The sequence below is a fragment of the Ovis aries genome, chromosome 20 (genome assembly GCF_016772045.2).
Source record: "Ovis aries strain OAR_USU_Benz2616 breed Rambouillet chromosome 20, ARS-UI_Ramb_v3.0, whole genome shotgun sequence".
NCBI classification, from domain to species: Eukaryota; Metazoa; Chordata; class Mammalia; order Artiodactyla; family Bovidae; genus Ovis; species Ovis aries.
The window spans coordinates 28,260,730-28,284,850 of NC_056073.1; the positions used below are offsets into that span (position 1 = coordinate 28,260,730).

The 24,121-nt window shown below is 40.1% G+C and overlaps 1 protein-coding gene and 3 pseudogenes across 1 annotated transcript; all 4 read right to left on the reverse strand.

The window, feature by feature from the left end:
* Positions 1 to 1,524: 1,524 nt before the first annotated feature.
* Positions 1,525 to 2,472, reverse strand: LOC101119380 (olfactory receptor 12D1-like). Its single transcript, XM_004022878.3, has one exon. It carries the CDS (start codon positions 2,449 to 2,451, stop codon positions 1,525 to 1,527), a length of 927 nt encoding a protein of 308 aa, XP_004022927.3. The 5' UTR covers positions 2,452 to 2,472.
* A 2,604-nt stretch (positions 2,473 to 5,076) lies between these two features.
* Positions 5,077 to 10,179, reverse strand: LOC114109562 (olfactory receptor 1361-like; annotated as a pseudogene).
* A 7,313-nt stretch (positions 10,180 to 17,492) lies between these two features.
* LOC101114983 (olfactory receptor 12D2-like) lies at positions 17,493 to 18,445 on the reverse strand (annotated as a pseudogene).
* Positions 18,446 to 22,009: 3,564 nt separating this feature from the next.
* Positions 22,010 to 22,702, reverse strand: LOC101112607 (putative olfactory receptor 1F2; annotated as a pseudogene).
* Positions 22,703 to 24,121: the final 1,419 nt, after the last annotated feature.

A 24,121-nucleotide genomic window follows, 5' to 3' on the forward strand; every position in this document is an offset into this window, starting at 1 on the left:
AGTACCTTGGAATGCAAGGAAATCCAACCAGTCAATCCTAAAGGAAATCAGTCCTGCATATTCATTGGAAGGAATGATGTTAAAGCTGAAAGTCCGATACTTTGGCCACCTGATGCAAAGAACTGACTCACTGGAAAACCTACTGATGCTGGGAGAGATTGAAGCCAGTAGGATGGGACGACAGTGGATGAGATGATTGGATGGCATCACTGAATCCACGTACATGAGTTTGAGTAGGCTTCGGGAATTGGTGATGGACAGGGAAGCCTGGTGTGCTGAAGTTCATGAGGTTGCAAAGAATCGGATAAGAGTGAATGACTGAACTGAATTGAATTACTATTTGATAGCTTTCACTTAGTATAAATTTGGTGATAGGTAAGGAAAACAAACTTGATGAATTCTTCATATTTCACTGGTATTATATCATATTATATCACAGTACAATCTGTGAAATAAGTATAGAAATAAAAAACAAAATAAATAATAAGGAAGAATTTTGAAGCTCAATTTTCTATGACCAGAAATTGAAGGGAAAATAACATATCGAGCAAGAGCGATATTCCTGAGATTTTTTTTTTTCACTCTGCCTCCATTTTTAGCAATATTTTAAGGTAATGTTTGACAGGTTGTCCATTTGAATTATGAAGTATCTTTGGAATCAGAGTTCACAATTTATCTCTGTTAATTAGTACTCAAAGCATTATTTGCTTTAATTACTTACTTGCTTCCTTGCTTGGAGAAAAAGAAGTCATGATATACTGCTTAAAAATTTCCCTTAACTCATATATGAGTTAACATTTGTTTTTCTAGTTGAGTAACCATAGCCCTACACTCAAATTCTTAAAATAAAACAACATAATAACTTTATTATTCACATTATAATATGTTAATTTACGGGGAAACATGCAGATTAACAAGCCTTAGTATTATCCAACTATACAATATATGCATATTTGAGGCAAGTTTCGGTATCTGATTTTATTCAAGAACACACAAGAATATGTAAACAAATAGTTTTATCAACTTATATCCCCCACACAAATTCAACATTAAAATTCCAAGGGGGCTTCCCTAGTGCCTCAGTGGTAAAGAATCTGCCTGCCAATGCAGGAGACACCAGTTTGATCCCTGATCCGGGAAGATCCCACATTCCATGGAGCGGTTAAGCCCACTTGTCACAACAGGAGAAGCCACTGCATGCAGACACCTGAGCACCATGAATGAAAGCTCCCAGTTGCCGAAACCAGAGGAAAGGCTGCCACAGCAATGAAGACTCAGCACAGCCAAAAAAAAAAAAAAAAAAAAGATTTTGTGGATAGTGTCCTATTTGTTCAAGTTTCCCTTACATTACCTAGTCGCACACTGTTAACACAACCAAACTGGACTTTCTCGTTTATTTTTCTTTATATAATGCCTTCTGCTTCACAAACAGTAAACAATTAGAAAAGCAGTATAATTTCACATCTCAACTTTCTCATAGCCTTTTTACTGATGCTTTGGAAGAATTCTCTAGATTTCTTAGGGTCAGAGTCTCCTTCTGATCGCCCTCCTCAAAGCCCCCTCTACTTCCTTGTTCCTCAAAGTATAGATCAGTGGGTTTAGTACAGGAGTGATCACACTGTACATAATGGCAATGATCCGTTCTTGGTCCATGGAGCTACCTGTGGCAGGAGGAATGTAAGTGAAGATAACAGGAGCATAGAAAAGAACAACTACCATGAAGTGGGAGGCACATGTAGACAGTGCTTTATGAAGCATGCTGCAAGAATGGGTCTTGAAGAAAAGATAGATAATGATATAGAAATAGGAGAGAAGGGTTAGAGAGAATGAGCCCATGGCAATGGTCCCTGTCACAGAATGAAGTAGCCGTTCATTGAGGTCAGTGTTTCCACAGGCCAACTCTAGCAATGGCTTAACATCACAGAAGAAGTGATGGATATGGTTGGAGCCACAGGAGTTTAAGCGAGAGGTCATTACTGAGTGCAGTAGGGCATGGAAAAACCCAGTGATCCAGATAGTGACAGCCATCTGGGTACAGACCTGATGATTCATGATGAGAGTGTAACGAAGTGGTTTGCAGATAGCCACAAAGCGGTCAAAGCCCATCACGGCCAACAACATGGTTTCTGTGCTGCCTAGGAAGTGGAAGAAATGAAGCTGGCTTATGCATCCCAAGAAAGAAATTATTTTGTGGGTAGACAGGAAGTTCTCCAGCATCTTTGGCAGAGTCACTGTGGAGTAGCAGATATCTAGACATGACAGGTTTCCCAGGAAAAAATACATAGGAGAATGGAGTCTTGAATCAGAGACGACAACCATCAGGATGACTCCATTCCCAGCCACATTGACAATGTAAATTGCAAGGAAAACCACAAAGAGAACAGGCTGCAGTACTTGGATGTCTGTCACTCCTAGGAGGAGAAATTCAGTGACTGAGGTTTGATTCAGCATCACTTGAAAGAAAAGATAAAATAAGATATGAAATGATATCTCTCAAGGGGACCAGAATCCTGCAGCTGAGGATTTCCCATCTAGTCAATAATATTTTGAGGGAGAACATTGTTGTTTTGGGGCTTACCTGCTGGCTCAATGGTAAAGAAGCAACCTATAAACGTAAGAGACATGGATTCAACTCCTGGGTCAGGAAGATCACCTGGAGGAGGAAATGGCAACTCTCTCCAATATTCTTGCTTGGAAAATTCTGTGAACAGGGGAGTCTAGAGGGCTACTGTCTATGGGGTTGCAAAGAGTTGGACATAACTGAGCACATCCACAAAGTCTGGGAAACCCATGAGTGGAGAAGGAAAAGATCTGATGTGACCTCAATAAAAAAGTGAAGTAACTAGGAAACATTTCTAGGGATCCCATGGGACATTCATCTTTATAGCTAGAGAATATTTTGAGTAATTATCTAACCTTTATTACACCTTGACTGAAGGCTGGCACCAAAGAATTCAGAGTAGCTTTCCTTAATATCCATGTGTAGCCAGGAAACTCTTGCCTTCTGTGAAGGGACAGTACTGTGCAGATTTGATATTTCAAGTAATTGATGTTTAAAAAAAAATTGCACAAAAAATGCCTGTTGGCTTTTCAGTCTATATTTGAGATAATAGGTTAACAGGCTGTTGTTTACTCGTGGTTTGCTGCACTATTGCGATTTCCAAGGGGCTTTGGAGCAGTTTTTATAGGATTCTTCTAAGGGTGGGTCTCAAGGGAGCCATAGGAGGACACACCATCTGTGTGTTGAACCCGTAGTCTGTCCAGTTTAGACTGCTCTCCAGGTCTGTCAGTTAGAAATTCTACTTTATATAAAAAGGCCTTTTAAAACTGCAGGATCTTCAATTTTTTTTTAATAAACTAGTAAAGAGGATCTTCTTTCCATTTTCCAGAACATAGAAAGCTGGACCAGTCTTGCACTGAAGCGAACTGCCATGCTACCTCTTAGAATATGGACGTCCTGTTGAAAGTGCTGTCCTCTGGGACAGGACGATCAGACCCCGGATAGACTGTGAGTGAGTCAGCTCCCTCCCCGTAGCTGGTAGCTGTCTTCTCTCTGCTATATATTTGTATCTCCAGAGAGAAGGGACTTTCTGATTCATGGACCCCAGATAGCTCGTTAACTGTTACTCCTCCAGAGCTTGCGTCTCAGACTTAGGAAACCCTGCTCAGCTCGGACAGTTACGGAATATGTAAGTGACTTCCGGTCTAAGGCACCACCTTGTCCCCCAGCAGCTGGTGTGAGCTCCCTGGTTAATTCCGCCTTGCTGTGTGAGAAGGCGCAAGTGAAGGCACCAGTGAAGGCTGATGCAGTCTAAGCGATAGGAACTGAGGTCTGGAGTCCTGAGTGCTGTGAACTCAGCACTTCACTGGCTCTAGGCTTAAAGTCTTCTCCACCCCAATTGAAGGAGGGGGCCACATGCCACCGCGGCCACGGCAGAGACTGGTGTGGCTCAGAAACAAAGGGGCAGAGTCACTTCTAGGAGAAATAACTCAGGGGTATTTAGAGAGATGGAGCGTCCTCCTCACTTGGTCATGCTGGAGAGCCACCCGAGTTTGAACAACGAGGGTGCAGCCCAGTCTTTCTCGTCATCGACCAGCTGCCTGAACAGGGAGCCGGCCTGCCTGGGGTCGTCTACTCCAGAGAGCGCGGGGGCTGGGGTGGGGGTTCCTGCGGCTGTGTGGAGAGGAAAGTGCGTTAGTGTCCACCCGGACCCCGGCCGCCCGCCCCCGACTCCACTCGGGGGTCCCCGCAGCATGCACATGGCGGGTCTGAGCAGCACGGCCAGCTCCCGAAGGGCACTGCTTAGTCCAGATGGAAAAGGACACGTGGCAGACTGAGGGGCTGTGGCGGGGCAGCTGACACCGGAAGCGAGGACTGGAGGAAGAGGAGCGTGTGCCTCCTCCCCGTGGCGTGTTCCCCTCGGGGGCAGAGCTGAACGGTCAGCTACCAGAAGGAAAGTGGACAGCTGTGGGGAAATCTCAGAGCACAGGTCTGGGCTCAGGAGCGGGAGGCTTGTGCACAAACCTTTTTGTCCCCCCCTTATTCCCATCTCTCAAGTTTTAAAACCCGGTGTTGATTGAGGATTTTGGACCTGACTGGGTTTGATGGCAGGGAATATGGAAAGGAGACATTGCGAGTACTTTTATTCAACCAGAGAGCAAATGAGGACTACACGCTGGAAGGAAAGGAGTTGTGTGAGCTCTCAGACACACTTGTACACAACGCACTTCAGAGACTCCCGGAGGACTCCCGCAGCCATCCCAGCAGATGGCAGCCTACTGAGACAAAAGGTCTATCAACAAGAACAGGTGAAACTCGAGGAAGCAAACTCCCTACCCGCCTAAGAGTAATGAGAGACGAAGCCATCGCTGAAACAGAGCCGTTCCCCACCCCCCCCAATAAGTACAGTCGTAGTGCTGGGTTAGCAGTTAACTCCTCTACCCCCTTAATCTTAAACACAAGCTGTAGTCTCGCTCCGTCCTGCACATTTTCTGCAACCGTGGCAGCCTGAGAGTCAATTCTGCCGTCAGGCTACGTGATAGTGTCAGTGGGCATCTTTTAAAACCTCTCTTAGCTCAAGCTAGTAACATCTTGTACTTCCTTATTGCGCCGCCATTAAAAGAAGCATTAGTGTACCTTGAAAAAAAAAAAAAGAAAGTTGACCAGATTTACTTCTTACCTTTTTCAGAAGAAAAATAAACAGTAGAAAACTATGAAAAATAAAGAGTAGAAAAATGTTTGAAGTGATAGTTTATATTGGGATTATAGTATAAGCTCTTCATATTCCAAAACCTCTTCTTTCTGAAATTCTTCCTTTTGTTTATGATCCATGGTTCTCTAGATATATAAACTCTCAGAGAGGGTGTCCCCTGGGTTTGAGAGGAGTATTGCAAGAATAAACAAGATACCTTTCTATACCTGCAATTTAAGAGAATTCTCCTTGGGGAATTCCTATCTTGAGTTCCATTTTTCTCATTTTTCCTCTTTTCTTTCCTGTTTCTTTCTTAGTTTCAGAACCACAGGCAGTACAATTCTCAGTGGCCTCAAATTTTCTTAAATTATCTTTCATTTCCTGGGACAGAGGTATGGATATACTTTCTCATCTTGGGACCTTCCTTGGAAAAACTATAAAATGGAAGGAAATTGGGCTATGACATTTAAGGCATGAGGGTCAGTCATATTTCTTTAATCCATACGGAAACATGATTATCTTTCAATATTCCCCTCCTTTATTACTGTGGCTTTGTGGAAAATAGAGGACTAGGGAAAAATATTCGTGCTTTGTTTCTTTTCAATCTGACTTTTCAATGTTGGTGTTAACACTAAATTATTTCCTTTAATTTTGGAATTCCCAAGCTCACATTTCCCTCTAGGAGAATGAAGCTGGTCTCTCATTGTGTATCTCTGCTTCTTGCTATACCCTTTAGGTACAAATATACTATCTGCCTCATCCAAAGGATATTTATATGTGTTCTGACATCTATCCAAGCTTTAATTCCAATGTAAATGCCGTGTCCTTTGTCCATCTTTCTATTGCAAATCACTTTTATTTTTGCTATGCAGCAGTTCATTGTATATTCATCACATTAATAATTTCTTGTTCTAGTATATGCTATGAATATAATACAAGTGAATAGCAATGATTGTGTGCTCATTGTGTAAGTGATGTTTCTGAGTCTATGTATTTGTAATTCCATCCTTTCTTCTCTATGTGTAAAGTGATGTCAAAAGTGCTGGAGGACTTCCTGCAGAAGGCATTCATCTCTATGACTGGTTACTTGACCCAGTTCTTTATCTTTGGCTCTCTAGGGACAACTGGATGCTCCTGACTGGTGGTCAAGGAATATAATCAGTACTGAATAATTGTTACTCTCGCTGCCACTCACTCCCAGACAGTACTTGGGGCTGGTGGGCATAGCCTGGCTCTTTGGCTTCATGGTATATGGCTAGGTTGTGGCCCTGATGGCCCAGCAGAGGTCCAGCGGCACAACCACATTAACCAATTTTACTGTGACTTTAGAGCCTTTGTTATGACTGGCCTGCTCAGATCCTGGAGTGAGTGGTCCAGATGACAACACTCATTCATTCATTGTGTGGTTATCTCACTATTCCTTTTGGACTGATTCTGATATCTTATGCCTGGATTGTAGTGATTGTATTGGCAGTTCTTGCTGTGGTCAGCAAGAGAAAGGCTCACCCACATGGTGAGAAGTCTTCCAAGAATGTTTGAAAAAGCATATCTTTGTCTATTCTCTTGTTCCCCTCTAATCTTTCTATGGTTCCTCTAAAAGTGAGGCAAGTATGGTAATTTTAAGTGTTAGATTAAATTTTTTTATTTTAAATTCTATTATTTCTGTATTAAATAGGTCATGAATATTTTATATAAAAAACAAACACAAATAGCGTCACTAAAAGAAACCTAGAAATACTGTTTATTTATAGCAATGTTTTATGACATCAGAATTGCATTTTAAGCATATGTATAAATAACAGAAGTTGGATCATTACGTTTATAATCCGATTTTCCAGTGAAATCTTTTAGGACAATTCTTTTTCAAGATCAACAAATACATACTGGCTTGGCAGAAAAAACACTGAATGAACTCTGTGGCCAATTCAATGTTTTATTCTTTGGGGCTTTATAATATGGCTATACATGACATTCTTAAATATTCTTTTGTCACTGGGAATTTTTAGTTGTATTCCATTCTTTCACTGTTGTAGTCCATTCTTTCACAAGCATTGTCTATTTCTAGAATTTACTTTAATGTGTTCTTTGTGGTTTGATTGCAATGTCTAAGTATATGGATATTTTAAAAATATTTAAAGGTGAATGCACTTCACTTATTCAATTTAACTTTTTGCTTTATTTTTTATCTTTTTACTGTAGGTCTTTGTTGGTTATCTATTTTAAATATAGCGGAATGTACATGTCAATCCCATCTGTCCATTGGCTGATGAATGGATAAAGGTGAAGTGGAACATACATTCAGTGGAATATTACCCAGTCATTCAAAAGAATAAAATAATGCCAATTGCAGCAAAATGGATGGACCTGGGGATTATCATACTGAGTGAAGTAAGTCAGCAAAGACAAATATCATATAATATCTCATACAGCCTAAAAAGGATGCTAATGAACTTATTTACAAAATAGAAAGAACTCACAGACTTAGAGAATGAATTTATGGTTATCAGAGGGGGCAAGTAAGGGGGAGGAATAGATGAGGAGCTTGGGATTGTCATTTTAACTTTTTATTGTAGAAAATGTCAAACATTCAGAGAAGTAGAGTTGGTAGTGTAATAGACCCTTATGTACCTATCATCCAGCTTTGATGTCAATGTTTTGCCAATATTGTGCCTACCATCTACCATTCCTTTTTTTTTCCTGGATAATTTTAAAGAAAATTTTAGACATTGTGTATATATTGTGCAGGCAGATTCTTTACTACTGCACCACCTAGGGAGCCCATATATATTGTGCTGTATAAGTTATGTAATCTTGTATTCCCAGGGCAAATATTTGTTATGCTTTCAAATTTATGAAGACATTTTTATCTACCATGCCATGATGATATTTCCCACAATTATCAAGATAGCGCAAAAACACAAATTAATAGAACATTCTGAAAAATAAGGCATTAAAAGGGGAAAAAGTGCATAGGACCAGTTTCTATTCTCTTACTTATGATGATGATACTGGTGTTACTGATGGGGAGAGAACTGAAGAAGGTAATTTGTAAGGTGACTCTGCTGACAAAAAGATGATATTGACTAAAGCTGATGGTGATGATCTTCATTATTAAACTGCTGATAGAAATGGCAATAGTGATCAAAATGTTGGTAATGATGGGAATAGATGATGACGTCTCAATAGTATTTTATTTACAAAGCAATTTAAAGAGCAGCTAGTCCAATCAACTCTAAAGAATATTTTATATATATAATATACTTAATTATATAATATAATGTAATGTATATTATACTTCCTTTGACTTCCCTGGTGGCTCAGATGGTAAAGCGTCTGCCTACAATTTGGGAGACTTGGCTTCAATTCCTGGGTCAGGAAGATCTCCTGGTGAAGGAAATTGCAACCCACTCCATTATTCTTGCCTGGAAAATCCCATGGATGAAGAAGCCTGGTAGGCTATAGTCCATGGGGTCGCAAAGAGTCAGACATGACTTCACTTTCACTTTGACATATTACTGATATAACATTTTGAGATAATAATATAGATAACAAATAATATAGATACTTATAGCTGGAATACGTATACAAGCTTGCACCTAGAGTGGGACCTGGAAGCTAGTTCTCCAAATTTCTATGTAATGTTATATCCAATGTACCTTATCATACAGTGTGACATGTGAAAGCCTTGGTGTTAACTGACTCATTTTATCAGTGTGGTGGTGAAGAGTGTGATTTTTCTTTTCCCTAAAACACTTGTTTCTTGGAATTATTCCTAATATCATGAACTCTCTTGAGGAAGGCAATGGCACCCCACTCCAGTACTCTTGCCTGGAAAATCCCATGGACGGAGGAGCCTGGTAGCTGTAGTCCATGGGATCGCTGAGAGTTGGACACGACTCAGTGACCTCACTTTCACTTTTCACTTTCATGCATTGGAGAGGGAGATGGCAACCCACTCCGGTGTTCTTGCCTGGAGAATCCCAGGGACAGCAGAGCCTGGTGGGCTGCCGTCTATGCGATCACACAGAGTCGGACACGACTGAAGCAACTTAGCAGTAGCAGCAGCCATGAACTCTCTATGCCCAGAATCCTGTTCAGGGAACTCTCCACATCCTTATTTCTTAGACTATAAATGAAAGGATTGAGAGTGGGGGTTACCTGGGCATACATGACAGCAGCACCCAGCCCCCAGAGGCATCAGGAGCTAACAGGGACTTCAGGTAGGTGGAAAAGACTGAGCTGTAGAAGAGGATGACTGTGGAGAGGTGGGAGCTGCATGTAGCCAGGGCTTTGTTTTTTCCCCTGTGCTGCTGGATCCTGAGCTACAGCAAGGAAAATATGGGCATAGGAGCTTATGATGCAGAGGAGAGGGCTGATTCCTAAGAGTCCTGTCAGAACCATCATCAAGTCCTCACTGAGGTGGGTATCAGAGCAGAAAGGCCAAAGAGTGGTCCGAAATCACAGAAAAAGTGGGGAATTTTTTGATTAGTATAGAATGAGAGCTGGCATAGCAACAGGGCAAGGACAAGAGAGATAGAATGGGCCACTCCCCATGCCCCACCCACCAGCAGTGCACATCTGCAAGGAGTCATTAGGAGTGCATAGTGTAGGGGATGGCAGATGGTAGCGTAGCAGTCGATAGCCATGGCAGTCAAAAGCAGGTTGTCCATGTTAGCAAAAACTACGAAGAAATATAATTGGGCTAGACACTCAGAGAAGGAGATCGATCCGTTGCTGGTCCACAACGTCTCCAGCATTTGGGGGGCTGTGGTGGTAGTGGAGCAGAGGTCGACCAGGGAGAGCTGGCTGAGGAAGAAGTACATGGGGCTGTGGAGGTGGATGTCAGCACCAATAGCCAGCAACAGTAGCAAGTTTCCTAAGAGACTCAGCAAATAGAGGGCCAGGAAGAGACCAAAGAGGAGCTGTGGCTTGTCAGGTCACTGGACATTCCTGAGAGGACAAAGTCAGGGTTCTTGCTGCAGTTCATTTCAGGTCTTGATGGACTACAGGAAAAGAAGCAGCATGGATAGGATTCACTTAGTTAGCTACAGATGGATAAAACCTTGGATCCTTTCTCTTGGCAATGAGTTTTACTTATACTACCAATGGGAAGAATGGATAAACAAAATAACAGTGGGGAATTCAAGAGGTGTACCTCACAAAAGATGGTCAAATTAAGGAAATATCAAGGGAAGAGAATGAGAGAAACAAAGATTTCCTGGAGGTATTAAAGTGTAAAGAGTTTTCTTAATGATACTTTGTATAATTGGTGATTTAACTACTTGCTTGTTAATCTGTTTTCTTCACAAGACCATGAGTCTTTCAAGGCACAGGCTGTGTTTCAATACTTAGCTTAAAGCCTGGCACATAGAAGGGGCTCAATAAATACCTACCCACCTACACAGTCAGTGTCGTCCTTACTGTTTTCACAAGGATCATGCCCCCATCCAATACATTCTCCATACTATGATCTTTTCAAAATAGAAGATCTCATCATGTCACTTCATTGTTTAAAAAATGGGTTTCTACATACAAATGGCCAGTAGGTGCATGAAAAGATGCTCAGGATTGCTAATTATTAGAGAAATGCATATCAAAACTACAATGAGGTACCACCTTACATGACTAAGAATGCCCACCATTAAAAAGTATATAAAGTGATCAATGCTGGGTAGAACATGGAGCAAAAGCAACCCTCTTACACTGTTGGTGGGAATGTATATTGTTGCATCCACTGTGGAAAACAGTATGGAGGTTCCTCCCAAAACTAAAAGTAGAGTTGCCATATGACCCAGCAGTTTCACTTCTGGGCATATACCCAGACAAAACTATGATGAAAAAAGTCACATGTACCCCTATGTTCACAGAAATGCTATCCACAATAACAAAGCCATGGAAAAACCTAAATACCTAGTGACAGATGAATGGAGAAAGAAGATGTTGTAAACATGGAACACAATGGAATATTTAGTTCAATTCAGTTCAGTCGCTCAGTCGTGCGTGACTCTTTGTGACCCCAAGAATCGTAACACGCCAGGCCTCCCTTCCAATGAGTCAACTCTCCGCATGAGGTGGCGAAAGTATTGGAGTTTCAGCTTTAGCATCGGTCCTTCCAGAACACCCAGGACTGATCTCCTTTAGAATAGAGTGGTTGGATCTCCTTGCAGTCCGAGGGACTCTCAAGAGTCTTCTCCAACACCACAGTTCAGAAGCATCAATTCTTCAGTGCTCAGGTTTCTTTACAGTCCAACTCTCACATCCATACATGACCACTGGGAAAACCATAGCCTTGACTAGACGGACCTTAGTCGGCAAAGTAATGTCTCTGCTTTTGAATATGCTATCTAGGTTGGTCATCACTTTCCTTCCAGGAGCAAGCATCTTTTAATTTCATGGCTGCAGTCACCATCTGCAGTAATTTTGGAGCCCAGAAAAATACAATCTGCCACTGTTTCCACTGTTTCCCCATCTATTTCCCATGAAGTGATGGGACCAGATGCCATGATCTTTGTTTTCTGAATGTTGAGCTTTAAGCCAACTTTTTCACTCTCCTCTTTCACTTTCATCAAGAGGCTCTTTAGCTCCTGTTCACTTTCTGCCATAAGGGTGGTGTCATGGTAGTTTACTGCAGTTGTAATATGGAGGATGTAATCACATTTATTTAAATATTTAGGTTATTTAGTTAATGTTGGTCTCTCTAACAAAATGATAGGATCATTATGTCTGAGATTGAATCAGATTTTCCTCTCCAAAACTTGGAGATCAAAGTATGGTGTATGTCAGAAAATGAAATAAATGGTAAGTGAAGGTAGGAGAGGACGATGGGTTGTCTTCCCCTAAAAGTATTTCTCCATTTCGAGAATAAAATTTCTTTCCTACGAAAACTGTCCTGGTAACATGGGGTGGAAACATAGATTCATCTAATTCCTTCATCAAGTTGAGACCAAGTACAATAAGTTTTATTTCCTATGGAACGTCCTTCATTTCAGACTGTTTCTCACTTTTAAATTGTCATTCTTTTTGAGCTTTCTCTAGTCAACTCATTCCCAGTTAGTTTCACCAGCAGCTAACAGGCTTCACTGTCTCTACCTCTAGTTGCTAAGATCCAAGCTGTCAGCATCTGCCGTAAATTTTAGGGCTTTCTTCTTTGGGCTTGATTCTCCCTGGTTTACATCTTTCTAATATCTTTTTTTGTGTTGCATCACATATCCACTGGTGCCTCTCTTTATCAAGAACTTCTGCATCTTTATCCTCCTATCAATAAGATAGGATTTTCTATTACTCAGCAGCATTCATTCTCCTTTTCTCAATTATAGTATAAATTCCTGGGAGTAGAGACCATGCATGAGTGCAAGCATGCTAAGTCGCTCAGTCGTGTCTGACTCTGCAATCATATAGATTGTAGCCTGCCAGACGCCTCTGTCCATGGGATTCTCCAGGCAGGAATACCAGAATGGGTTGTCATGCCCTCCAGGAGGTCTTCCTGACCTAGGGATTGAAGATACATTATATCTTCTGCATTTGCAGGCAGGTTCTTTACTACTAGTGTCCCCTGAGAAGCCCAGTAGGGATGAGGGTTCTTTAAACTATTTTAAGCACCACCTAGGTCATGAGTATATGGTTGTTTCCAAGGATTATTGTTCAGTAGTTGCTCTCAAAACGTAAGGACATCTATGTCTTTCTCATGTGTGAGTAGAGGAGAAAATGCCCTTTGTGTCAACCACTGTGAAGAGATGAACTATACTCTTTTTCTTGGAAATAATCAATTACACCTGAATAAAAGTTTTATTTGTGTCTGTTAATAATGAGTTGTGTAAGGCAGATGCTCTTCAACATTTTTGCAGTCTGTGGCATCTATAATCAAAGCCTTATAAGGAATCTTGTGATAGGCACAGTTACATTTTCTTTTCCACTGATATATCATTTCTCCCTTGTTTCTTTAAATGTAAACTTTAAATGTTCCAGTGTTAACTGACTCAGGATAAAGAGACTTAACACTTTTCTTCTTCAAGCCAAGCATTTTTAAATGGGGGCTTCCCTGGTGGCTCAGACGGTAAAGCGTCGCTTGCAGTGCAGGAGACCCGGGTTCAGTCCCTGGGTTGGGATGATCCCCTGGAGAAGGAAATGGCAACCCACTCCAGTACTCTTGTCTGGAAAATTCCATGGGCTGAGGAGCCTGGTAGGCTACAGCCCATGGGATCACAAAGAGTCAGACACGACTGAGCGACTTTTCCACTGATATATCATTTCTCCCTTGTTACTTTAAATGTAAACTTTAAATGTTCCAATGTTAACTGACTCAGGATAAAGAGACTTAACACTTTCCTTCTTCAAGCCCAGCATTTTTAAATACGTAACACCAGAGATTCTGAAACCTTAGCATGCTTAAGGATCAGAGGTTCTGATTTAAGAGTTCTGAGGCGGGACATGAGAATTTGCTTTTCTATCATTCTCCAACATCAGATGATGCGGATATCATTAATGTGCTGTGTAGAATTCAAATATAGCAAAATATATTCTTTTGTCATCTGTATTGCTCTTTTTTGCTTTCATTTTCTCTATCATTTTTATTGAGAACTGAAAGATTTCCCACTTTTTACAAGATTAAGTCTTCCTGTACTCCTTTATCTCTTTCAGTTCAGTCACTCAGTTGTGTCCTACTCTTTGGGACCCCGTGGACTCTAGCCGGCCAGGTTCCTCTGTCCATGGGATTTTCCAGGCAAGAATACAGGAGTGGGTTCCCATTTCCTTCTCCACTTACTGCTTTAGAATATTACTTCTTCAGCTCAGACAGGGCTGTAATTCTCACATTCCAAATCTCTCAGGTTATGCCTTCTTGACTATTACTGAATAGTCTCACTGTTATTATACCCACCTGTAGGTTTATATTGTATCCATCTCTCAATTATAGTATAAATGAGAGAATTATACTATTATATGTATGTATATATATTTAAAACTCTAGAGAATATGTGGTTTACCTGAGGTCTCAAGACAAATTACCTGAATACTGTTTTAACATCTCAAAGTAATGAGGGTTTTCTAACCATCTTTAAAATTTTGGCCTCAGATAGAGCATACCCTCAACCTGGTGAGTTCCTGTAGCCTTCTCCAGATGATGGCCCACTTCTCTGATTTTAAAGCAAAGTCTTCAAAAAGCTCAGTGTCTCCACTACTTGTTGCCAATTACCTTTCAAACCGTTTGCCTTTAATCTTCTCTTGAACTGAGTTAAATGAAACTTTTGGTCTCACCATTCCACTGAATTCATTCTTGTCAATGTCAAAGTTCAATTCTCAGTCTTTAAATTACTTGACTTCTCAGTAACACTTAACAGACTTGATCTTTTTTTTCTTACCTTAAATACTTAAAAACAAAAACAAAAACACCTTGCTTTCAGAATACCCACCCAGCTCTCACTTTCCAGTGCAGACTTGTTTTCAGCCTCATTGGCTGCTTGCTGCCCCTCCTTCTTCTTATTCACTTTTGTACCTCTCCTCTTTCGGTCTTTTATGCTTCACGTATCTATAAACACATAGCTCTCAAATTATACCTTTAATTTCAACTTATATTTCTAACTCTAGACATATATATTTAATTTCCAACTAAACATTTCTACCATAGCAGTTTTACCATTTAAGATATGCTCTTTCAGCTGGTTTGATTTATATACTGTCCTGGAAACAGATACACAAATCAAAAGAGACTTTCTATGTTATATAGCCCACCAAGTACAGAACTTGACCTCTCTAGGTCCACTTTGAAAGCTGATCCCATTACTCCATTTGCCACATGACATCTTCAACCCCTGCCTCTGGTTTCTCTAATCTTTACTCTGTAAATGATGACCTTAGAAATATTCATTCTATCCAATGTTATTGGTAGGCGGATGGGAAAGAACAAAGAATTTTAGGGCCTTGGAATATTCTGATGTACCAGCTAAAGACAATGCATTTAGGAGCTGAGCATTATCAATCTTCATTTCTCTTGGGACCAGAAAGAGTTTGCCTCAAAATAAATCTTTCTGGCCTTGGAGACTCAGTTCCCAAAGTTACTCATTAGTGAAAAACCTAGAGGAATTTTCTGTTGAGAAAGTTTCCTATAGATAGGGTTGAAGATGAAAATTAACAATTAAACAGAAGCCTAACATTGATTTAGAAATAACTTAGAAAAATTACTTAAAACGCAAAACTTCTGCTATTCACTACTCTGTCTCCTGATGTAAGAATAACTTGAAGAGACTGATATACAGCTACAATATATCATATGTGTCCTTTTATTTTCAGTGCTCTGAACTTTTGTCATAAAATATATTGAAGTCTATAAAATTATTTTCATACATCTATTGATAAAGTCATCTCAGTTGAGATCTGAAATATATTAAATGGAGTTAATGCCTCCCTACTGTACTCTTCCCAATTTCTGAACCACAGAATAATGCAGCTTAATTAAATGTGTTTAAACGTCTGTGTTTTGGGTAACAGTGTGTTATGCAGCAGTAGGTAACCATGTGCTCCTCTATAGTTTAGTCTCTATGAAGGTTAGATTATGTAAAAAATTCTGATCCATAGAAATTCTGGTCTGAGATAGTTCAGGGTTAAGATGCCTTCTCCCATACACTTTCTTTTATAAACAAAACTGGAATTGTCACTGTTTTGTCACTAGAACAAAACTGGACCAAAGAAGGTAGAGTTGGAGAACCATGTGAGTAAATTAAGACCAAATTCTTTGGATCTACAAAAGTGAATGTAAACAGTGTGAATGATCAGTCCATAACCTCAAAATATCCTCCTATATTCTTAGCTGTATATATCTCTATTTTACTTATTTATTATTATTACTATTATTTATCTGTGGTTGTGCTGCCCAGCTTGTGGAGTCTTAGTTCCCTAACCAGGGATTGAATCCCAGCCCTTGGCAGTGGAAGTGCATAGTCTTAACCACTGCAGGGACACCAGGGCATCCTGTATCTCTAATAGTTGTACGTGCTGGCACTTCCCATGGTTTCAGGTACAGTGACACTTCTAAGAACTTAGAAAGTGAGGAACATAGTAATTGTTGCCTATTACCTCCAAAAATACTTCAGCAGTTACTGTTTAATAGTTTTCACTTAGTATAAGCTTGATGACAGGTAAGGAAAACAAGAGAAATTTTGGATGAATTCTTTATATTTCACCAATATTACATCATACTATATCATACTGTAATCTGTGAAAGTAAATATAGAAATAAAAAAGAAAATATATTAAAAGGAAAAGTCATGAAACTCAATTTTCAAGATCCCAATAATTGAGGGGAAAATATACCAATGGGCAAGAAAGGTATTCCTGAGTTTTTTTTTTTTTAAGAATTGTCACCCCAATCCAGGACTCTTGCCTGGAAAATCCCATGGATGGAGGAGCCTGGTAGGCTGCAGTCCATGCTAAGGGTTGGACACGACTGAACGACTTCACTTTCACTTTTCACTTTCATGCACTGAGGAAGGAAATGGCAACCCACTCCAGTGTTCTTGCCACTGGAGAATCCCAGGGACGGGGGAGCCTGGTGGGCTTCCGTCTATGGGGTCACACAGAGTCGGACATGACTGAAGTGACTTAGCAGCAGCCACTTATAAGAATATTTTACAACTATCTTTGACAGCTGGTCCAATTGACTTATAAAACATATTTGGAGTCAGAGTTCAAAAAATTCTTTAGATAAACCATTGGTTATTTTATCTCTTAATTAATACTCAAAATATTTTTTGCTTTAATTACTTACTTGCTTCCAGATTGGAGAAAAACAAATCATGACATATTGATTTATCACTTAAAAATATCCTTTGGCTCATATGTGAGTTACCATTTATTTTTCCAATTAAGTAATCAGGGCCATTAATTCAATACCTTAAAATATTACAGCATAAGATTTTGTTGTTCACATTTTGATATATAAACTTACAGGGAACACACAGGTAAACAGACCTAAATACTATTCAATTACAGAGTTCATGGGTAACTAAGACAAATTTCTGTATCTAATTTTATTCAAGAACATGAAAGAATACATAACAAATCAGTTTTATCAATTGATATCCCCCAAACAGATTCAGCATTAAGATTCCATGTAGTTTGTTCAAGTTTTCATTATATTATCTAGAAATGCATTATTTAACAAAATATACTGGACTTACCCACTTACATTTCCTTTATACACTTCCTTCTGTTTTTACAAATGGTAAACGATTAGAAAAGCAGTATGACTGCACATGTCAGTTTTCTCTTTGCCCCTTTATGCCTCAGAAGAATTCTCTCGACTTCAGGTCAGAGTCTTCTACTGATCCCTCTCCTCAAGGCCCCCTTCACTTCCTTGTTCCTCAGAGTATAGATCAGTGGATTTAGTACAGGGGTGACCACGCTGTACATAATGGCAATGATCCGTTCCTGCTCCACAGAGCTCCCTGTGGCAGGACGAATATAAGTGAAAACTACAGGAGCGTAGAAAAGAACAACTACCATGAAGTGGGAGACACAAGTAGACAGTGCTTTATGGAGCATGCTGCAAGAGTGGGTCTTGAAATAAAGATAGATAATAATGTAGGAATAAGATAGAAGTGTTAGAAAAAATGGGCCAATGGCAAAGGTCCCCATGACAGTATGAGCAGCCACTCATTGAGGTCAGTGCTCCCGCAGGCCAACTCCAACAATGGCTTAATATCACAGAAGAAGTGATGGATATGGTTGGAACCACAGAAGTTTAAGTGAGAGGTCATTACTGAGTACAACAGGGCATGGAAAAACCCAATAATCCAGACAAAGATAGCCATCTGGACACAGACCTGATGACTCATGATAAGAGGGTAACCAAGAGGTTTGCAGATAGCCACAAAGCGGTCAAAACCCATCACGGCCAGCAACATGGACTCTGTGCTGCCCAGGAAGTGGAAGAAATGAAGCTGGCTTATGCATCCCAAGGAAGAAATTGCTTTGTGTGTAGAGAGGAAGTTCTCCAGCATCTTTGGCAGAGTCACCGTGGAGTAGCAGATATCTAGACATGACAGGTTTCCCAGGAAAAAATACATAGGAGAATGGAGTCTTGAATCAGAGATGACAACCATCAGGGTGGCTTCATTCCCAGCCACATTGACAATGTAAGTTGCAAGGAAAACCACAAAGAGAACAGGCTGCAATACTTGGATGTCTGTCACTCCCAGGAGGAGAAATTCAGTGACTGAGGTTTGATTCAGCATCACTTGAAAGAAAAGACAAAATAACATATGGAATGCAATCTCTGATGGGAACAGAGTCCCACAGCTGAGGATTTTCCCATCTAGACAATAATATTTGGAGGAACATTGCTATTTAAATAAGGTCACGTGTTGGTTATGGACTGTTACTGAAACATTTTAAGAATTAGATTTATCATTAATATTTGTCTTTCTTCCAGGATTTAGCCAGATTATCATCTTCTCTGATACAAGTTGCCCTTTATCATCCTAAATCAACTCCAAAAGCAGGGAACTCTTTAAGCACTCCACCACAGTGCTATCTCTTGACCTAGGAAGAAACCATCTGAAGTTTTTACTTAGGAAAAATAGACAATGAGAGAATAATAAGAGCTATAAGGAAATCTGAATAGAGATGCAGACATTGGAGCACTTGCTATAAAAAGGAATCATTCAAAGTCTGGGAAATCTATGAAAGGAGAAAGATTTGATTTGACTAGAATTAGAAAGTGTATCAAGTAGGGAACATTTCCAGAGATCCCATGGGATTATCACTTTGGTAGCTAGAGAAAATTTTGAGAAATTATCTAACCTTTATTACATCTTTGTTGCAGCCTGGCAGGGCAGAGATCAGAACCTGCCCCATGACAGGAGTGTGCGGCAAACCGCGCCCCCCGCTCCCCACCCCCCGAGATTGTCCTAGTAAGCATGCCCAATGGGCAATGTGGAGCTGGACGTGCTCTCTGCTCCGCTTCACTGACTGCCCCTGTGTCCGTCCTCATGGAAACAAATCCAGATTTCCTGAGTAACAGCAGAGCCTTAATTTTACCCCCTCTTGATGGTGCGCTGATCAACCCCCCTAGTATAACTATTTCCCAATGATCTCATGTGACTTCTGCCAATAAAAGTGAGGGCTGAAATGAGCCATTTTGTCTTCCTGCCATGGAGAGCAGGAAGGCCCCCTGACTCCCCACTTACCCAATCATATGTATCTGTCTTTTCATTACACGGCCCCCCACCCCCTGGTTTCAGGTCTTTCTCGCCCGCTGTGCTGGACCCTGCACATCTTTTTTGTAAAGATGGCTTCAGGAATTCTGAGTAGTCTTCCTTGATAGCCATGTATATTTTGTATACTGTCAAACTTTATCCCTCCTGATCAAGATACGCATATGTCAAACATCGTTTTTGGTTCCTTACTTGCAAAACAAAATTATATTAAACAATTCATTTGGGGGCAAAATCTTTCCCTAACATCTAAAGAAAATAACATGAGATTTTCTGTACCAAATATTTATTTCATTGCATCTTGAATATTTATTGATAACTTATTTACTTTGGAGACTACCTAGAGATATGGCAATAAAAATGTAGGCAACAGAGTCTTCATAATCCACAAAGACAAGGTTCATGGTAAGATAGGAAACAGGTCTCAATCCTTGACTTGTGAATACAGGCAAGAAGACAGAGGATATGGGCAACTCCCCAGCCTGTCTCCTGGTTCATTCTCCTACCTGATTGAGTGTTCAAATTCACAGCTAAGAAGGCTTATCAGATTGACACTTCTGAAAAGTAAATAGTAGAAAAAAATTTTTAATTTTATTTTTATTTTATTTTACTTTACAATACTGTATTGGTTTTGCCATACATTGACATGAATCTGCCACGGGTGTATACGAGCTCCCAATCCTGAACCCCCCTCCCACCTCCCACCCCATCCCTCTCTCTGGATCATCCCTGTGCACCAGCCCCAAGCATCCTGTATCCTGTATTGAACATAGACTGGCGCTTCGTTTCTTACATGATAGTATACATATTTCAATGCCATTCTCCCAAATCATCCCTCCCTCTCCCTCTCCTTCAGAGTCCAAAAGTCCGTTCTATAAATCTGTGTCTCTTTTGCTGTCTCGCAAACAGGGTCATCATTATCATCTTTCTAAATTCCATATATATGTGTCAGTATACTGTACTGGTGTTTTTCTTTCTGGCTTACATCACTCTGTATAACCTTCTCCAGTTTCATCCATCTCATTAGAACTGATTCAAATGTATTGTTTTTAATGGCTGAGTAATACTCCATTGTGTATATGTACCACCGCTTTCTTATCCATTCATCTGCTGATGGACATCTAGGTTGTTTCCATGTCCTAGCTATTATAAACAGTGCTGCAATGAACATTGGGGTACATGTGTCTCTTTCAATTCTGGTTTCCTCACTGTGTATGCCCAGAAGTGGGATTGCTGGGTCATAAGGCAATTCTATTTGCAATTTTTTAAGGAATCTCCACACTGTTCTCCATAGTGGCTGTACTAGTTTGCATTCCTACCAACAGTGTAAGCAGGTCATTGGCTTCAAAAACAGGTAGGAAAAAATACAAAAGACAAAAAAAGAGACAAAGGAGGTAGGGAGGGAGCTCCGTCCCGGGAAGGGAGTCCCGTCCTGGGAAGAGACTCATAAGAAGAGAGGTTTCCAAACACCAGGAAACATTCTCGCTGCTAAGTCTGTGCCGAGCCTTGGAAGCACAGAGGGCAACATAACAGGAAGGAAAAATAAATAAATAATTAAAACCAACAGGAAAATTTTTGAAAAATAAGGAGTAGAAGAATATTTGATGTGATAGTTTATACTGGAATTACAGCATAAGCTCTTCATCTTCTGAAACCTCTTCTTTCTGAAATTCTGCCTGTCTTTTATGATCCACAGATCTTTAGATATTCAAAGCCTGAGAGAGAGTGTCCCTGGGGTTTGGGAGGATTACTGAAAGAATAAAGAAGTTACTTTTCTATACCTGCAATATAAGAGAATTCTCCTTGGGGAATTTCTATCTTGAGTTCCAGGTTTTCCTTTATTTTCCTTCCTTACTCTGTTTTTTTCTTAGTTTCATAACCACAGACAGTACAGTTCCTAAGGACCTCAGGATTTCTTTAATTACCTTTCATTTCCTGGGACAGAGATTTGGATGCACTTCCTCATGTTGAGGACTTGCATAGAAAAATGGAAGGAAATCAGGCAATGACAGTTAAGGAATGAGGGCCAGTCATATCCCATTGATCCATACAGAAAATTGATCATCATTAGAATATCATACTCATTTATTGCTGTGATTCTATGGAAAACAAAAAAGAGGAATAGGAAGAAGTAGTATTGCTTTGGTGCCTTCTAAATCTGACTATTCACCTCTGGTAGTAACATTTAAATATTTTCTTTAATTTTGGGATCCCCAATGCTCACATTTATCTCTAGGAGACTGAGGCTGGTCTCTCCAATGTGTATCTTCACTTATTGCTGTACCCTTTAGGTAACAATATTCTTTCTGCTTCATCCAAAGAATACCTATATGCAATCTGACATGGATCCAAGCATTCTAATTATTGTCGTAAATGCCATGTACTTTGTCCATCTATCACAGTTCATTTTTGTTGCATTGCAGTTCATTATATATTCATCACAATAATTGCTTGTTATAGTATGCCATGAATATAATATAAATAAATAATTATTGTGTACTCATTGTTTAAGTTATTGTTCTGATTTCACATGTTCGTATTTCTGTCCTTCCTTGACAATCTCTACATGTTGAAAGGGATGCCAAAATTGCCGGAAGACTCCCTGTCTACTCACAAAGTTTCTTCAGATGCATAAGCCAGCTTCATCTCTTCCACTTCCCAGTGGCATGGGGACTTCAGGTAGGTGGCAAAGACCGAGCTATAGAAGAGGATGACCATGGAGAGGTGGGGGCTGCATGTGGCCAGGGCTTTCTGTTTCCCCTGTGCTGATGGGACCTGAGCTACAGCAAAGGAAGTATGGGCATAAGGGCTTATGATGCAGAAGAGAGGGCTGATTCCTCAGAGTCCTGTCAGAACCATCATTAGGTCCTCACTGAGGTGGGCATCAGAGAAGGAAAGCCTTAAGAGAGGTTTAAAATCACACAACAAGTGAGGTATCTCTAGATTATTATAGAATGATAAGTTAGCATCAAGCTTTGGGTCAAAGAGTCAGAGTGGGCCTCTCCCCATGACCCACCCACCAGCAGTCCACATCTGCAAGGAGTCATTAGGAGTGTTAGTGCAGAGGATGGCAGATGGCAGCATAGCAGTCGATAGCCATGGCAGTCAAAAGCAGGTTGTCCATGTCAGCAAACTGCAAAGAAATATAACTGGGCCAGACAGAGAGAGAGACTGATCTCTACCACATGGATCGCTGCTCAGTGTTACGTGGTAGCCTGAATGGGAGGAGAGTTTGGGGAAGAATGAATACAGATATATGTATGGCTGAGTCCCTTTGCTGTCTACCTGAAACCTACATAACATTGTTAGTCAGCTATACTCCAACAAAAATAAAACTTAAAAAAACAAAAAAGTGAAAGTTGCTCAGTCGTGTCCGACTCTTTGCGACCCCACGGACTATATAGTCCATGGAATTCTCCAGGCCAGAATACTGAAGTTGGTAGCCTTTCCCTTCTCCAGGGGATCTTCCCAACCCAGAGAGTGAACCCTGATTTCCCGCATTGTGGGCAGATTGTTTACCAGCTGAGCTACCAGCGAAGCCTGAGAATACTGGAGTGGGTAGCCTTTCCCTTCTCCAGCAGATCTTCCCAACCCAGGGGTAAAACCAGGGTCTCCTGCATTGCAGGCACATTCTTTACCAACTGAGCTATGAAGGAAGCCCTAAAAAAATAATAAATAAATAGAAATAAATAAAAAGAAAAAGGAAAGGTATACAATAATATAATTCTCTGTGCTATACAATGTATCCTTGTTGCTTATCCATTAAAAAAGAAAAGAGATAAGCAACAAGGATACACTGTATAGCAGATAGAATTATAGCCATTATCCTGTAATAACTTTTAATGGAGCATGGTCTGTAAAAATAATGAATGACTATGCTGTACACTTGATAGTAGGATAATATTGTAAATAAACCATAATTCAATTTAAAAAAGAAAAAAGTTATTAAACTTGCTAAGAAACTAGACCTCAATTGTTCCCACAGTTACTCATTAGAGAAAAACCTGAGCAAATTTTTCTTGAGAAAATTTCCTATAGATAGGGTTGAGGAATAAAATCAACAATTAAGCAGAAGCTGAATATTGATCTGGAAATAAAATTAGAAAGATTCCTTAAAACTTCACAATTTCTGCCTCATTACTGCCCTATCTCCTTAAGTAAGAATAGTTGAAAGAGACTGACATACAGGCATAAACTGTTATATATGTCCTTTAATTTTTATTGTTCTGAGAATGTCTGTCATGAAAATATATTGCAGTTGATTAAATTATTTTCATACATCTATAAACAAAGTCATCTCAGTTGAGACCTGTAACATCATTAAACAGAGTCAGTGCTTCCCTGCTGTACTCTTCCCAATTTCTGGATCACAAAATAATGCAGTTTAATTAAATAAGTGTTTAACCTTCTGTGTTTAGGGTGACAGTGTATCATGGAGCTATAGGTAATCATGTGTTCCTCTACAGTTTACAGCCTCTATGTAGGTTGGATTATGTCAAAAAGTTTGTTCAACAGAAATTCTGAGACAGTCCAGAGTGTAAGATATCTTCCCCCTACATACATTCTTTTATTAACAAAACTGAAATTAAGAGGCCAAGAAGGTAGAGTTGGAAGACAAAAGAAACGTGAGTAAGATCAGAACCAAATCCTTTGGATTTACAAAAGTGAATGTGAACAATTTGAATAGTCTGTCTATCAGCTCAAAAGATTCTTTTCCAGTCT

Bases quoted from the DNA above. Each gene is read 5' to 3' on its own strand.
- LOC101119380 (XM_004022878.3), bottom strand. From the start codon at position 2,451: ATGCTGAATCAAACCTCAGTCACTGAATTTCTCCTCCTAGGAGTGACA.